The sequence below is a fragment of the Megalobrama amblycephala genome, linkage group LG14 (genome assembly GCF_018812025.1).
Source record: "Megalobrama amblycephala isolate DHTTF-2021 linkage group LG14, ASM1881202v1, whole genome shotgun sequence".
In the NCBI taxonomy this organism is placed as follows: Eukaryota; Metazoa; Chordata; class Actinopteri; order Cypriniformes; family Xenocyprididae; genus Megalobrama; species Megalobrama amblycephala.
The window spans coordinates 9,341,329-9,359,463 of NC_063057.1; the positions used below are offsets into that span (position 1 = coordinate 9,341,329).

Here is an 18,135-nt window from a genome sequence, read left to right on the forward strand (position 1 = left end):
ACAATGGCATTTAATGACCTGCCTATTGAAACTTTAAAAAGGAAGATAGATGAAGCTCAGCGCTTTCTCTCCATATCGTTAAGCATCTCGAATGCGCACACAGTGGACTTTTACACGCGTGATGTTTGGAGCACGTTCATGTGTGTGAGTCCAGAAGAAGTGTTGTGTGCTATCAGTTCCACACATGAGCACACGGGGGCGGTAGAAGGTAAGATGGTCTTAATATGAATACTATGTACAAATATTCGTTTGCAATATATAATGAAGTCATTTTTTAAAGTAAAAAAGAAATTGTGGTTTAAAAAAATAAAATGCTAAGAATTATATTGACTAATATTATATGCTATATGCTTGACTAATAGGCCTATTATATAATTTTTTCTAACATTTACTAAAAATACTACATTATTTTGTGGAGTAAAATGTATAATTAATTTGATCAATATTTAATTATTAATTTGATATACTAATACAAACATTAATTTAATCAGTACAACTACATTACAACAGGGCTGCCAATGTGACTTTTGAGCTCAGCTTGGACTGGAGTGAGAATTATTCAATTGATAAGGTTGCGATTCGATTTCGATTCAATATCTATTCATTTTTGGATATATACATGGATATATAGCACGTTAATTACTATGTACTAATGTTGTAAACAGGGAACCTTGTCTGCTGGTTATTAAAGGATAAATTTAACAACTGGTTTGTATACAAATTGACGTTTTTGTAATAATAACGTAATGATATTTAATGATATAAGAGTAAATATATTTAAAATTGTAATACAGTGCATATATTTGTCAAAATTTCCCTCTCCAGAGTTATTTTTCAGCTGACTATCGATACATTCTTTCCTGAGGTAAATGTAACGTACGTTACGTAACGTACGTGACTGACACGCTACGTACGTGACTGTTTACTGATATATAATTTATTGATGTTTTTCAGTGGTTGAAAAAAAATGAGATGGGAGAAAAAATTATATTTCAATGCTTTTGCATTCCCTCAATAAAATTTCCATTCGTTCAATTAATATTAGGTGTGCGCATTGAAAAAACTATACTTCAATGTTTTTGATAGTGAACACAAAATCATTTTTCCTCCCATTTTCCCCCATCACCATGTTCTCTTAGGAGCTCTGTAGTACTTGTATAATTGTATACAATGTATATTTTATGCTCTATTGAAGTAAAGTACATTGGACACTATTTAATCTTCTGTAGTAATAGTGTTTTTGCTTTTAGAGAAGAAAAACACCACATTTGGTTTCTGCAATGCCTCAAAGAAGCTGGTGGACATATCAGCCCTGCTGAGGGCAGCCAAATCCCACTGTTTACCGGGTCTGGGGGTCTGTATGCAGCTGGAAGAGCTGATGCAGAATTTCAAACTGATCTATGGAGACACTATAGCAGGTAACCACAGTCAGACCAGAAGCACTGAAAAGCACAATTACATTCCCCATAGATCTTTATTGTGATTATTATGCATGTCACATTCAGGTTATTAAAAGGTTATATCTCATGCATTGTCTATAATTTCCATAGGAGAGTCATCAGACAAAGTTCTTGTTCCAGATGAGTTTATGAACTGTAAGAAGGCCCATGAAGTGCAGGCAATGTCTGAGGTTGTGTCTAGTTTGGCCGAATGCTGCCGAGTCAAACAGGTAAGAATGTTTAAAATGTAATTTAGTTACATGTTTTTGCATCTTTTTCATCATCTGTTTCTTCATCTCAGGTGATAGACGTGGGTTCGGGGAAAGGATACCTGTGCTCCTATCTATCCATGCGGTTTAATCTACAGGTATTCGGTATCGACTCCTCCAGCACCAACACACATGGAGCTCAGGAGAGGAACAGGAAGCTGAAGAAGTTCTCCAAAGCCTATCGGAAACAGAACAGAGCTGCTGGGAATCAAGCTTTAGACAGTGAAGATGGGAGTAAACAACCCAGCAGAAACTGTGAGAACAGTGATGGCAGCAAAAACTTTATTACAAAGGAAACGGGAAGTTTTGTAGCTCAAGTGGAAACCAGTGATTTATCAAAACAAGTCACCAGTGATTTATCCGCTTCAGATAATGCCACATTAGACCCCAGTGATTCGAATGCAGGAAGCAGCTTCCTCAGCATGCTGTCTCCAGACGTCATAGAGGACGCTTCTCCTCGTGTCCACCCCAGCCAGCTGAGCCTGGAGGAAAGAGAGAAGAGGAAGAGGGAGAATCTGGAGAGGAAAGCTCGAGAAGGGAGAGGGAACGACAGCGACAGCAGCCTGTTTTCACCTCTGACCTCATATGTCACTGCAGAAACTGAACTCAAGACGCTGATCACAGAGCTGGAGGTGAGTGGATGTCAGAACACAGGTTTCAACCCGAGGACGAAAAATAGTGTACTACTAATATTATAATTTATAATTCAATATAAAATACAATAATAATAATAATAGTAAAATTATTTAAAATGTATATATTTATATATTATAAATATATATAATTTATAAATATATATTTAATTGAAAAATGTATTAAATAATTTGATTAATTATTAAAAAAATAGTAATAATAATTTATCAAATGTATTATTTTGTAATGAAATTATTGTTGTTTTATTATTAAAATATTTATTTCATGATTTTATACGTTTATTATTAATAATAGCCTAAATTAAAACATATTTAATATTTATAATATAATTGTAGTTATTACTACTATTACTAATACCCCTATTACTACCACTACTACAAATAATAATAATAACTATTTATACATTTAAATTGAAAAATTTTAATAAATAATTTGATAAATTTTTTAAATAGTAATTATAATTTATAATATGTATTATTTTTAATGAATACATTTTTGTTGTTGTATTATTAAATAAAAAATGAATTTATTATTCAATACATTATTGTTATTATTAAATAATTAAATAAATAAACAAATAATTATTTTTTTTCAATTGAAATTAAATTAAATTATAATATAATTGTAGTTATTACTAATACCCCTACTATTACTACTACAAATAATAATAATAATAACTATTTATACATTTAAATAGAAAATTTGTAATAAATAATTTGATTGAGTTTTAAAAAAAAAAATAGTAATAATAATTTATATGTATTATTTTTTAATGAATACATTTTTGTTGTTGTATTATTAAAGAAAAAAATATGTAATTCATTCTTTAATACAATATTGTTATTATTAAATAATTAAATAAATAAATAATTATTTTAATATTTTTTTCAATTGAAATTAAATTAAATTAAATTATAATATAATTGTAGTTATGCCTACTATTACTACCCCTACTACTACAAATAATAATAATGATAACTATTATTGTTATAATACTACTACTACTAATAATAATACAAATAAATATTATTATTATTATTATTATTATTATTAAAGAATTTGTCATTGTTGTCTTTTTAGTATCATACCATTTTTCTCACACAGTATAAATGAGTGTTATATAGCAGCCTTTGGATTTTAGGAGCCTAAAAATCCTAGTTTGGTGCTGAAGCTGTATGTTTCCTTACTAATTGAATCCATTTGGTCCATAATACAACTTTTTTTTTTTTTTCATTGTGAATGTGTTGTGAGTTAATTTCATATGACATTCTCCCAGGATCAAATAATTCATGTGTACTAAACTCATATAATAGCACAAGAGTCACGCTATGCTGAAATAGCTGTCCAGCTGTGGGCTTTGATTATAGAGCTGAAGTTGTATCATTGCTATTACAGCTCAGCGAAACGCCTGCGATTATCCTAATCATGTTAATTAGGTGAAATTGAGCTCAAGAATGGAGAGGGACTTGGATGTGTCCATAGCAAATTATTTATGATCAATGAGAGATGGCAAATGGTCTGTGTTGATTTCGCCAAATTACCCTTTTCTCTCTCTCCCTCTTTCTTTTCTCTGGCCGGTACCCAGGATGCAGTTCTGGTTGGCCTGCATACGTGTGGAGATTTGGCCCCCAGCACTCTGCGGATGTTCAGGGCCAAACAGGAGCTGCGGGCCGTTTGCAGTGTGGGCTGCTGCTACCACCTGCTTTCTGAAGAGTTTGATCAGGACAGACAGGGTAAGAGCACTTCCTGTTTGTACACAGACACACACACACACACACACACACACACACACACAGAGAGAGAGAGAGAGAGAGAGAGAGAGAGAGAGAGAGAGAGAGAGAGATCTCTCAAACTGGCTGCCCAAGTCTTCAAACAAGATGAGATGTGTGTAATTGTGGTTCTTTGCATAATGTTCTTTCCAGCAGTGTACAAATACTGTGCCAATCCTGGGTCAAAAAATATACAATAAACAATAATAATAACAAAAACAACAACAAAAATAATGTATTATCATAATTATTATTATTATAAAATCTATCAATTAGAGTAATTGTTGTTGTTGCTTGTTTATTAAATAAAAAATCTAATTAATAATAATAATAATATTTATTATTTAACAACAACAACAACAATAATGTATTATTCAATATAAAATAGTAATTAATACATTTTAAAACATATAATAATAATAATAATTATTATTATTATTACTTATTAAAGTGTTTTATTTTTCAATGAATAATAAATTGCTGTTGTTTTATTTATTTATTACATAAATTAAATATTTCTTTAATTTCATTAATAATTTAATTAATTATGTAATAATAATGATTGTTACTATTATTAATATAATTATTATTTTTAATTATTAATATAATAATAATAATAATAATTATTATTTTTTATTTGCAGACACAGTGCATATTTACAGTTATGGTGATATATAATATCATATAAATCTGTACAGGTATGTACAGATGTGTTAATAACTTTAAATACTTGATCTGTGGCTCATTGGGTATGTAGGTCAGTGACCCCCCCCCTACCACCACCCAGTAGCCAAACCTAAGAAAGGAAAAGAAAGAAAGAAAAAAAGAAAAACACTCCCTCCTTGGATTGTCAACACGTCCATGCCCCGTTCAACCCTGTCTAATTCTCTTTCTTTTACAAATATATATCTTCAGTTTGTTTTCCCTGCTCTTGTGTTATTAATATAATTATAATGTCTATATTATTTGTATTATTAAAGAATTTATTAAATAAAGAATTTGACAGGGTTTTTTGCAGTCCTGTGCCAATTCTGGATGTAAAATAATATGAAAAATGTAAAAATGTAAAATAATAATAACAACAACAACACAATAAGGTATTGTTCAATATAAAAACAATCTGATTGGTCCCTATTGACTTTAATTGTATTGATAAAAAACACTGAAACATTTAAAAAATATATACTTTTGTGTTCTGCAGATAAAATGAAGAATCCTTGTCATTTTTAGGTGAACTATCCTTTTAACACATGGTGCAAGTCCCAAGAGAGCACGTGGTTACTGTCAATCTCTCTCTTTCACCTTCTCTTAGACACTTTCTCTAGAGGAGACAAAATATAATATTTTGATCACATAATTACTGCCGATTGTTCAGCGTCCAGTGCTATGAAGCACAGCAAGACTATAATAATGTCTCATTGTCTTTTAAAGCCTGGTGATCACATCACAGACCCTCAATTGCTACAGGGACAGAGCTAAACACATGAAGTGTGTTCAAATGTTGGACTGACATCACAAACACTGCCCCCCTCCACACACTGTGTGTTTGATCTCACAGAATCAAGAAGAGTCAGTACAACATGTGGTGTTTTCAGCATGATGATGTCAGAGTTTTCAGGGCTCGAGCGGCTCACTTTACAAGCACGTTTGTTCTGAAGAAACTAAACGGAAAGAAACAAATGCAGCTCCAATGGAAATACACATTGTGCCTTTTAGTGTCAAAAACCTGGCATGAATACAGCATCATGCTGTGCATTTAAATGTGAAGTGTGTAATTTTTGTGCTACTAGCTGTGACCACAGAATGACAAAGATTTTGCATTGATTTTGAGTTTTGCTTGCTTGATTATAATTAACAGCCTAATACTTTTTCTGTGATCTCTCTGCAAAAGGCCTGCATTTGCTGACTTAATTCAAAAGAGCCCATGCAATGTCTTCTACTGAAACAGGAAACAGGAAATCCCACCCACAAACTTCATTAGTTAAGCAGTCAATCTGTGAATGTCTCACTTACAGATGTCTTTGTGCATAAAATTGGTATTTTCATCAAACATATTACACACATCAGCTTTAAACCTTGTTTTATTGGGAATACACAAACTCAAACTGAAGGTCCTTCAGTTCAAAACCCCGCAGCGATTGGTCGACTCATGACTCATGAAAGATCACTCACAATGAGTCAGATGTTTCGTAATGAAATCACTAATATTGTGTTGCACACTGTCCTTTTTTTTTACACACAGCTCATTCCATTCAACTATTAGTGAGGACATTGCATAGACTTCCATTGATTTTATATCAGGTTAATGATATTTTCTATCACCCAACCCAACCCCTACCCCTAAACGTACCCATCACAAAAACATGTGCAAAACATTAGACTTAAAAAAAAAAACTTGTTTTGGCCAATTTGTAAGCCTTTTAAATGAGTGAGGTCCAGTAAAATGTCCTCACTAGTCGGTTGTCATAGTAATTCACTATATAAGTGAGGACATTTGGCCCTCACAAGTATAGCCAAACCCGTACACACACGCATACACACATATTTCAGGCCTGTGCTGGACTCTGGATCCTGTTCAGTTTGGCATGGTTTAGATTAGCATGATATCTGGAGTAAACAGTGTTTATCTACACCACGAATAAGCCCCAAACCACAGCGTGGGTCTTGTTTGAATGGCCTGTGCTCAACAGGTTCTTATCCACAAAATGTTCAGTGTTTGGAGATCTGCTTTAGTTTTAACATACCCTAAAAAGTCTGTTTATATTTGACAAAAAAAAAAAAAAAATACAGTAAAAACAGCAATATTGTAAAATAACCAGTGTTGGGGGTAAAGCATTGCAAGTAAGTTAAGTTGCATAATCAGATTACTTTTTCAAGTAACTAGCAAAGTAACATTACTTTTTCAATTTACAACAAAATATCTAATATCTACTTTTTCAAATAACTAACACAAGTTACTTTTTCACATTTTTTGACTGACATCTCTCTTGTTCCCATGTTGAGAGAAATAAAGTGCAGAGGTGTTGTGTGCGCTGTGTAAACATGATGGTTATTATAGTTCTAGACTAAATGTGCATGCATTTACTCATCGCACTTGCACAAAAACATTCAGTATTCCTCAAAATAAGTAAAAACAGTGAGATGCCATCTCTGATTTTTATGCAAACCTGTAATAATTAACTATATTAAATTACACAAATATACTTCATGTATTTAATCTCACTTTATTAGCCAGTGTCTTTGTTGCTGATCTTCGATGATCCAGTTCAACTATACTAATAAGCAAAAATGACTTTAGATTAGATTTAGAAATAAGAGTGTTGTATTCTTCTCGAATGGCGGCACAGATGTAAGGTTTGTTTGCGCTACGCCCTCTACTGTACAGGCGTAAATTTGCTTTTCCTTCAGCCTGAGGCTTATTCGTTTCACTTTTGATGTGAAAGGGCCTTAACATTTGCCAAAAATAGAACTTTTTTTGTTATTTTGTTATTAAAAATCAAACAAGCAAGCACAGCCCAGGTGAGAAAAAGTAACTTTTTCTTAAAAAGTAACTAAGTAACTCAATTAGTTACTTTTTTAGGGAGTAATGCAATATTGTAATTCTAAAAGTAACTTTCTCCAATATTGAAAATATCATTACAATTTAAAATAACTGGCATATATTTTAATATATTTTAAAATGTAAAAATTTTGTTAAACTTTAAATGTTAAAATTTATTCCTGTGATGGCAAACCTGAATTTTCAGCATCATTACTCCAGACTTCAGTGTCACATGATCCTTCAGCAATCATTGTAATATGCTGATTTGGTGCGTAAGAAACATTTCTTATTATCAATGTTGAAAATGGTGTGAAACTATTTTTTCCAGAATTCTTTGATGAATAGAAAGTTCAAAAGAACAGCATTTATTTGAAATATAAATCAATTTCGATCAGTTTTAATGCATCGTTGCTGAATAAAAGCAAAATTTGTTTAAAAAACAAATCATCTTACACACCCCAAACTTTTGAACGGTAGCTAAAATGCATTTGATTCTGCTTCTCTGTTTTTTTGGTCAGGGTGTATCAGCGGTGTGTGTGGTTTCCCCATGAGTCAGTATCTGAAGGATCAGGCCTGTTTCTGTGGTCGAAATGCCAGGATGTCAGCATGTCTCGTAAGTCTGCCTCACACGTCACTGAAACATCTCACATTGCCCATCTTCAACCACATCCTTTGCTTATTAGCTGAATGTTATGCAAAAGTTAATCATGATAATCAAGTGATCTTTTTGGTTTATTTAGATAAACACACAGTGTATCTGCTATTAAACTGAAGGTGACTATCAAACCATGTCACCATATCACTACTGCTTCAATTCAAGCATGTTCTCAGCAGCCTTGGCTAATGTTGAGCTCTTCACAAACTCTTTTTTCCCCTTCTCAGGCTCTGGAAAGAGTGTCTGCCGGGGGAGGGGTGAGTACTTGATTGTGTCATATCATATTAATATTCATATTTCAATTAAAATCCCATTTCCCGTGCAGGATTTGCATATAAGGAGTGAAGTCTCATGCAACCAGAGCTGTTTGCACAGCTGATCATAATGTGTTAGTCAGGCTTGAATGCCAGAACCTACAGCATATGCAGCTATGCATATTTATGTGATTTAATTAGATGTGCTGTGTATTTTAATTAGATTTTTTTCCTCGATTAAAAATGAATAAAAGTTCAAGGGTGAAGCGGTCAGCGTGAACAATCTCTTTGTACTGTCTTCTGCACGTCCGATTGTTTGTATGACATAATTGTAATGGAAAACATGACAGAGTCTGTTTTTAAAGTTGCCACAAATGGGACAAACAGTTCAAATGATGTAATTTAAAAAAACAAATAAGTAAGCAAACATAAGCAAGTAAGTATGCATTGCATAAATAAGTAAAAACATTGGCTTTGAAATGAAACAGAATTGTTTGGGCTGTGGTTAACTGCATTTCTTGTCTGTTACAGCTGCCTATGGAGTCACTTTTTTATCGGGCGGTTCTCCATGTTATTTTACAGTATCACTATGATTGCTTTAAAAGGTATGTACCACCATTTGCAAATTAGGAACCTTTGAAATAGCATAATAGGGGCACTTAAACCAAATATTAGAGGTTTGGCTGTTAATTATAGTATAAAACCCTAAAAATCAGTTTGCTCCAAAAAAAACGGAAACACATACCCCGGACCCCCTGATGAGCCACTCTCAGTGTGAAAAGCACACGATGACAAATATTGAGCTCCCTCACTGACGCCGTTCCCCTCACAAACACCAGGATCAGATATCTCATCGACAGCACTCTCGCCACATCATCTGCTCATTAGACAGAAAACAACCGCCTGTCTTTGTTTTAGTCGCCGGAGAGTTTTAATAAACTAGAGGAGAGAATAAAGAGGCTTCAGATTCCCTCTGGTCCTTCCTTCCTTTTTGCGGAGGCTGAGAAATGTTTATCATGATATTTGATCGTGACTGTACAGAGCAGATCTGATTCAGTGCTGACTGATGCTCGTGACTCAAACCCTAAAGCCCTGTTTTCAAGTTTAATAAAGTTCTGTGAGTCAAAGCCAAACCATCAGGTTACGGTAATGTGCGAGTCAACAAGGAGTGCAAAGTTCACCTTCTGCATGTGATTTACTGTTTGTGCGTTAATATCAGTCTCAAATCTACATTAAAAATCAATTCAACTTTATTTTAGTTTATTTGATATTATGCAGTATTTTATTTTCTGTTGGCAGTGAGAAACGTGTTGGGAACGTGTACTCCAAAGCCTCGTCGTTTGTGGACTATGTCAGGCGGGCACTTAGGAAGCTGGATCTGGATGAGACTAAAGTAATAACTGATTGTTCTCATATTACGTTTAATGTTTTCTCAGTCTGCCCACATGCATCTGAATCACACCACAATGAAACTAATGAGATAAACAGACTAAAGTATGTTTGACACATAGGAAAATATGGGTACAGAGAGCAAGAGACTATTAAAAATGCATCAGCAGGCCCAGACGATATCAGTGGACTCTTTTGTAACCCGGTTTTGAGGAGAAATATATATTTAAAGTTATTTAAATATTTGATTTTAAATTATTTTCTTACACACTACAATTTTATTAATGTAGAATGAATATAATAAATACATTAAATAGAATATGTTCATGTATATTTTTATAAAAATGAAATATTACCTATGTATTTCAAATGGAAAATTAATTAATTAAAATTTTATTTTGAAATACACATATACACACACACACACACACACACACACACACATATATATATATATATATATATATATATATATATATATATATATAGCACAGATTATATAAGCATTTATATAAATGTATTAAATATATGTGTTAATATATTTATATTTATGTATATTTTTAATTTAAATTAAAAATATTAAATTTGTATTTAAAATTTTGTTTTGTATTTAACTTTTGTTTATTTTGTAATAGCTATTAGTCTATAGTTTATATAAATACATTAAATACAATATATTCATGTATATTTGTATATTGACATTACATATATATTTAAAATAGAAAATTATTTCAATTTTATTTTTCATATATATATATATATATATATATATATATATGTGTAGTTACACATTTATTATTATGTATATGTATGTAAATTAAACATATTTTTTATTTATTTTTATAATTTTATATTTATAAATTTATATTTTCAAATTTATATTCATGCATTTTGTTTTATATAAAAAATTTCAATAAATTGTTTAAATGAAAATTATTTTATTTTTACATTTAATTTTGTAAAATGTATACAGTTACATTTGTTTAATTGTGTGTGTGTGTGTGTGTGTGTGTGTGTGTGTGTGTGTATGTATGTACATATTATATATATATATATATATATAATATGTATGTATATATGTATGCTTAGTACAGCATGAATATGAATATTTATATAAATATATTAAATACATATTTTATATATTTTTGTATTAATCTATCTATCTATCTTTATATATATATATATATATATATATATATACACACAATTAAACAAATGTAACTGTATACATTTTACAAAATTAAATGTAAAAATAAAATAATTTTCATTTAAACAATTTATTGAAATTTGTATTATTTTATTTATATTATTATATATACATTTATATGTAATATATATAAAAAGATTTTTATATAAAAAAATTACATTTAATGTTTATTTAATTTAATTTAATTATTGTTTATTTTGTAATATTTTTAATTTCATATATAGAAACTTTCATTAGCCTACAAAAGAGATTTTTTTTAAGGTCCTGGTTGGTGAATAGGACATGATCTTATTCCTTTACTGATTTAAAATCATTGCGTATAAGTCTATATCTCTTGTTCTCTTCAGTTATCTGACGCTGACATTCAGAGCTATCATGATCGCTACAGACCCAGAATGAATGAGATGGTGGCTTTTAACATGGTGAGCATCATAGGAAGTTTTATTTTGATCCATTAGTATCCATTATTAATATAGTTTTATGTCCATTATTTTTTCATTGCTAGCTATATCAGTCTGTCTCCTGCTGGTTTTCATCTTTTTTAGTTGAAAGTAACCTTGGCTCCATGTATAGAGGGTCTCATCCTCCTGGACCGACTTTGCTACTTGAAAGAGCAGGTAAAAAACAATTGTCATGGCAGAAAACATAGTTGTTGTCCAGTTTACCCACAGTTGTATGTTTACCCCCTATTTGTCCATGTTAAGATGTTAATCCTCATATAATTGGAGAACTGTGAGGGGCTTTTGTTTCAGGCTTTACTTCAGGGCCACAGCACAGATTTCCCTAATCAAAAACTTTATCTTATAGACTACATACCAACAGGCATAAGCCACATATAGCAGCTCCAAAACAGCTAACATTCCAACATACAGGAGTTCAGAGGTTTTAAGTTACACCTCCATTTCCCTCTTGCCCACCAGGCTTTGAACATAAAACCTCAAACCTCCTCGCGCCGACAGTCAGGAGTGTCAGACTCAGCCATCTGTGAAGATTGTTAGACTGAAAATTTAGGGCATGACAAAATCATTTTGTTTATCGTCACAAAACAGTGACGGCAAGTTTCTGTGGGAATAATTTCCACATGATCTTACAGGGTTCACTTATCAGTCATGTAATGCAAAGCAAGTAAAACCTCTCCAGTGCCAGATCTGTGCGTTTTTCTACACAGGTCTATGATTTTTGTATGTCAGACATTAAAGAGCTTGGCAACATGATAAGGATTCACATCAACGGCTCTATGAACCACACTGAAATCAGAGTACGCTTTATAATTTGGCCTGTGGATGGCTTTGTCCTGTATAAACCATTTCATAAGACGGTACTCGGGGTGTACTGCCAAGTATATTAACATGCTTTGGTCAGTGATTATAGAAGCTGTAAAATGGATTTTGGATTGAAACAAGCTCCAGTTAAGCTGATTATTGGAGCTGTATAAAATACTATTTTTACTTATATTCTTGGAACTGAACTTAAATGACGGTTCATATAAAATAACATACTCTGACTGGATATATACAAGCACAAACAGGGCTGACAACCATTGTAATTTGATTCCTGAATGAACTGATCTTATTAACCACTTGAATCAAACGCATCAAAAATATACATCACGATCAGTGTTGTCTTACTGGCAAATTGATTCTTATGAGGCTATTTTTAGTGACTTTTGCAAGAGAACACAAAAGCATTGAAATATATTTTTTTCCCTCACATCTAATATGTTTTCCATTACCATGTCCCTTTAGGGGCTCCATAGAATTCAGAGTTTCACAATTAATTCTACATATAAACTGTCTCTTTCCTTACAGGAGAATGTTTCTCATTCTGCACTGGTCCAGCTCTTTGACCCCCTCCAGTCCCCTAGATGTTATGCAGTTGTTGGTATAAAGGAATCTACAGTTTGAAGACCAAAGCTGGTAGCCCTGCTGCTTAATGTAATTTATTGATTTAATTTTAATGTATTATTTTCATACAACTTTATAGTTATTTTTCATGATTAAATATTTTGTTTTTAATGTTCAGATTCTAAATTAATTGTTGTTGATGCTTTTTTACAGTTTTTCCTCAATTGCTAACACACAATTCATGAAACAATTCACCAACTATAAACATAATCTCAAAACAACACACCCACTTGTACAAACCTCAAACTTCCACATCAAAATCAAATATTTTAATCAAAAACATATTCTATTTTACCATAATCAAAGACTACTCCACTGCCTAGAGAACACTATAAGATCAATTTAAAATACTATTACAAAAACCTCCTTTTGAGAATCACAAATCATTTTGCAATTGAACGTTCGCAAAGACCCGCCCTCTTTAGTTACTGTTTCTATGTCCGACAAGCCATGCCACTCTCACGCAGTGAAAAATACATGGCGGAGCAAAGAGGACACTGACAACGCGTCAACAGACAAGCCAGAGAAAGTTACTTTCGATATGAAACAAACTCTAAAATTTCAAATAATGTAATTTTTAAATAAATTTAAACAATAAATCCCATTTTGTGGCTCTTTAATGTGTCGTGACAGATCGCTGTAGCGCCTCAGCTCAAGCGGCTCGTGTACAGATCAGCTCTTCCTACTAGTTAATTTATAGCATCAAATAAACATGAAAGAACATCAGAAAGAATGTTGTTTCAGCTGTGGAAAGATATCAGTACACACCATTTTTCAGGTTCAAGTCCACCGATGTAATCTACTAACTCCCCTGACTGCTTTTTTGGATGCCGTTATGACTGGTTAGATTGCCTGTCAATCAAACTCCTTGTGAAGGGTCAAGTATGTCTATTACAGTATACAACATATGAGGGGTGCAGATACAGTGAAATTCAACAATAAACTTTAAGAAAAGTTGATTTTCATTACACTATACAGTTAAGAGATCTTGCAGCAGATGAAAAGCACTAGAAATAAAAACTCAAATACAAAATAATTTAATATGAACTCAGTATGCAACACAATACAGTATACTGATTGTATTGTCCAAATTGCATTATAGTAATGGTAACGACCATGTTTGCCATACTATAGCAGTTTCTGACAAAAGACCTTCTCTCTCTCCGCTAGGCAGTCGTCTCTCAGTTCTGCAAAAATATAGTACGTTTACGAATTAATTGCTATAAATCAAATTGACAATTATGAATTTGAGGGTGTACAACATGTGCTACATTTACTGTACATAGAGTGAAAGTTCTGTCATCTAAAGTACTTCTAATTAGGGCTGGGAAGATAAATCAATGCATCGAGAAATGAATCTGGATTGATTTTGAGATTTTCCAAATGCATCGTGATTCTCTCTCGAATCGATTCTGAGCTTAGTTTTTAACAGTAGAAGGCACTGCATGCTTTAGAAACACCCGTACTCTGCCTGCTTCCAATTCCTTACACACACCACTTAAACCTAAAATAATCATTCATAAAGTTCAAAAAGCAATGCGTGGTGCAAGTGCAAGTACATTCTCAGACTTAGCCAAACACACAAGCGCTCTTCTACATGAGCATTTGAGCATGCAGTTAAAAACTAGCCTAGAGCGCCATCTGCTGTTAAAAACTAAACTCAGAATTGTAAGGCATTCAGAAGATCTCAGATTCTATCCACAAATCTACTTTGTACTTTAGTCAAGTTGTATAAAAACCCTGTAGATGACCCTGAAGGCCAATTGTCTTTATTGGGGTCATGGTCATTCCATGTACAAGAACATGCTATAGTGATTTGTATTTCAACAGGGACAAATTACCCCATCCCCTTCATTCTTCTTTTCCCCTCATCTTCCTCATCCCACCACTAGGATTGATTTTCCAAAGCACATAATCACCTGTGGCCCTATTTATATTATCCTGAGATTCTAATTCATCGGTTTTGCTACTTAATGTTTACAAATGGATAAATGTGTGTTATTTGAATTTGTATTGCGATGACTTGAGTTCATTATATTGTGTTTTCTGAATGAGAACATGGTTAAACCTTTTGTAAAATGAGGGCATTTTTGTGTAGAGTTTTGCAGAAAACATTGAGAAAATCTGTGAACGCCTTTGTTTCGAGAACTGAATGAATGGTTTGGGAAATTGGGCCAGCTGAGTCAGTTATAGTCTGTTAGCAATTGAGAAAAACTATGTAATTATATTTTACAAAAATTATCCACAAAATAAATGATGTCAAAATAGGGTCAGTTCACAGTAAATGAAAAGCAGTTTTGAATTCAATCCAGTTGCTCTAAAAACCTGGCTGTATTACTCTCTGGATCGGTTCAGTTATGATGCATTGGATCAGTCTGCAGCTTAAAGCGGAAAGATATAGTGATCAATGTGATGCAGAACGTTGCTTTTAGTGTTCATTAGTCTGACTGGTTTATAAATCAGCCTTTAGCCAGCCATACGAGGACATCAGTCACACTTGAGACGTCTTGTGCTTCCACTTATTTAACACACCATTAATATTAATCAGACATTTAGCTCTTCATTATTTTTAGCCATTGCACACAGACCATTATTCTCCTGTCTTGCATGTTTTAGTTAATATTCATAAATGAAACACCTCGAGGTAGCTGTTGTCTTAACTTGATTGATTCTTCAATGTGTTTTGCTTGATTAAGACCCTTTTAAAACTAGCAGCACTGAAGGCACAAAAACATTTTTTTTTCTCACTTTGTTTTCTTGTGCGTTTGCTTATACTACTATATTTAGTGTTACTGTTTATGTGTTTGCTTCTATCTTAAGAGGAAATGACTCCATGAGAGAATTCAAAGCCTGTAAGGATACCTCTTGGGTTTTTTGATAACTTTGGCCTGTCTCAATATGATTTCATACTGTTTGTATGCACTTCCAATTGGCAAAAGTGGTTACTGAAAACCTGTTGAACTTCTGCTGAAATATTAACTAATCCATGTGACCGGCTTGTGTATATTAGCTTTTACAGACTCCAGTGAATCAATATTTTCATTGTAGTAATTATATGTCATTATTTATTGAATTCAAACAGTAGGGTAAATATTTGAGGAAAGTTTCTTTCAGAGAAAGTAGGCCACATTGCTAAGCCCAAGCATGTAATTCCTGCTTCTAATGACTTTTCCTTCTCTAACAGCTCCATATCCATTTATCATGGTACCACTTGACCAGAACAATGCAACTTCTCTGCCATTATTTCTGGAAAAAATAGACGCCGTTAGTGTGTCTGAGTGGAGATAAGCATGGCTACACATTGACACTGCAGCACTTGAGCCTGAACTTCATTGAGTTTTTTGGTGCCAGTCTAATGCTTTGCCAAAATGAGTCTGTTGCATGTTTCTATCATGAATTCATTTTTTTAGCAGATGTATTGTGCCATATCCTGTCCTGCATCTAAATTAGAGAAAGGAAAAGCTTCAGGATAATAATATGATGCACTCCACAACATCTCTTTGAGACATAAATAGCAAAGCGATGGGAAACCAGCTTACTCACTCCCTTATTTCCTGAAATTTTGCTGCTTTTTTTTTTTTTTTTTTTGCATGCAAGGAGGTTGAGGAAATGCTTCTCTATCGTCACAAGGAATGTCCAGCTCCACTTTGAACAAAAGTTTCCTTTTTAGTACATCATTAAAAACACAATTTGTTTTTCTTCTCCTAAAGCACAAACAACCAACTGATTTGTTTGCTTATGAGGAGAGTCATTTTTCACTTCACAGAACAGCTGCTGTCCCCAGAAGTTCTGTGGTCAACAATCATGGTGTGTTTCACTGCCTATATGACTTCAGGATATAAATAACACATTTACCAAAGCTGTGAGATGGACTTCAAGAAAACTAACATTTGTTGACCTCTTATGGCTGGTTGAAAGACAATGCATTTTTGTGTTCATCTGTGCTGCTTTTCATTTGTTTTTCTGTGTAAACATGTTGGATGGATGTAGAATGGGGATGTGTTTACTAAGAAAACCTATTACTTTGAGTGGCATGTTTTTAGAATGCCATGTCATTATTGCATTGGTCAAAGATGTCCCTCTAGCATATGTTTATAGAAGAACAATGGAAAAGCAGAGCGATCTCTAGGGTTGGGTATCGTTTGAATTTTAGTGATTCCAATTGTGCTTATCGATTCTGACTATTTTCGATTCCCAGTTTCCATTCTAGTGAGGTAAAAACATTTATTCAAACACACACACACATGTTCGTTTTTGTGAATTGTGGGGACATTCCATAGGCGTAATGGATTTTATCCTGTACAAACCGTATTTTCTATCCCCCTACACCAACCCTACCCCTAAACCTCATTTATTATAATAAATAAACCTTTATAAATAGAATATATATTAATCTTTATTAAAGTTACAAAGGTTATTCAGTCAAGATCATTGAGTGATTTTCTTTTTCTTTTGTTTTTTGATTAACGTTAATGACAGACTGCAGCAAATTTATTAGGCCACTTTAAGATCTCATTCAGGATCCTATATACTGTTACATGCATTTTCTTTCTCAACTGTTTACATTCACTTAAGACAAAACCGACTGTGTTTACAGGGTTATTTTGACATAATTTTGTATGTATTTGTGCATTCAAGTGCAAGAAAACATACTCGCTCTCTTTGCACGCCCTTTGGATGTGTGTGCGAAGAAAACAGACAGTGGCGCAAGTGCAGAATCGAGTTCTCTTACAGGAGTTTGCATACAGGAATCAATAAGCGGAATTGAAATGTTTATTACAAGTATCGGATTCCTGACCTTAAGTCTCCAATTCCAGGCCTGGTTCACACAGAATGTCTTTTTGCGTTTAAAAACACAAGACGCAGAGCACTCGAGTGGGGAAAAATGCAAGGACTTAATGACATGTTTTCTTTAAAAGTTGAAAACTAGATCTCATGAGAAAACATAACAAGTGATTTGCATTTGTACGATGTGATTCATATGGTAACGTATGATTTTTAGAAAAAATCAATCATGAAGGTCCAGCCCTAACTATTAGTGCGGTGTAAGCAGA

General features: G+C 33.0%; 1 protein-coding gene across 2 annotated transcripts; it reads left to right on the forward strand.

Annotated features, from left to right (window-relative positions):
• On the forward strand, positions 1–17,403 carry mettl25 (methyltransferase like 25). Of its 2 annotated transcripts, XM_048156022.1 has the most exons (13): positions 1–208; positions 1,251–1,418; positions 1,551–1,669; positions 1,741–2,340; positions 3,948–4,095; positions 8,191–8,285; positions 8,555–8,584; positions 9,113–9,186; positions 9,881–9,974; positions 11,525–11,599; positions 11,723–11,794; positions 12,986–13,111; positions 13,235–17,403. In XM_048156022.1, the coding sequence occupies exons 1-12, from the start codon at positions 4–6 to the stop codon at positions 13,079–13,081; spliced, it is 1,776 nt and encodes a 591-aa protein (XP_048011979.1). In that variant the 5' UTR covers positions 1–3; the 3' UTR covers positions 13,082–13,111; positions 13,235–17,403. The 2 variants fall into 2 exon arrangements, with proteins under 2 accessions (XP_048011979.1, XP_048011977.1); XM_048156020.1 differs by lacking the exon at positions 13,235–17,403 and having other exon boundaries at positions 12,986–13,192.
• Positions 17,404–18,135: the final 732 nt, after the last annotated feature.

What these genes read in the sequence shown, in the direction of transcription:
- mettl25 (XM_048156022.1), top strand. Translation starts at nt 4, where the DNA reads ATGGCATTTAATGACCTGCCTATTGAAACTTTAAAAAGGAAGATAGAT. An exon ending in CGCTGATCACAGAGCTGGAG is followed by an intron (nt 2,341 to 3,947) that starts GTGAGTGGATGT and finishes GCCGGTACCCAG; the next exon opens with GATGCAGTTCTGGTTGGCCT. An exon ending in GAGTGTCTGCCGGGGGAGGG is followed by an intron (nt 8,585 to 9,112) that starts GTGAGTACTTGA and finishes TGTCTGTTACAG; the next exon opens with CTGCCTATGGAGTCACTTTT.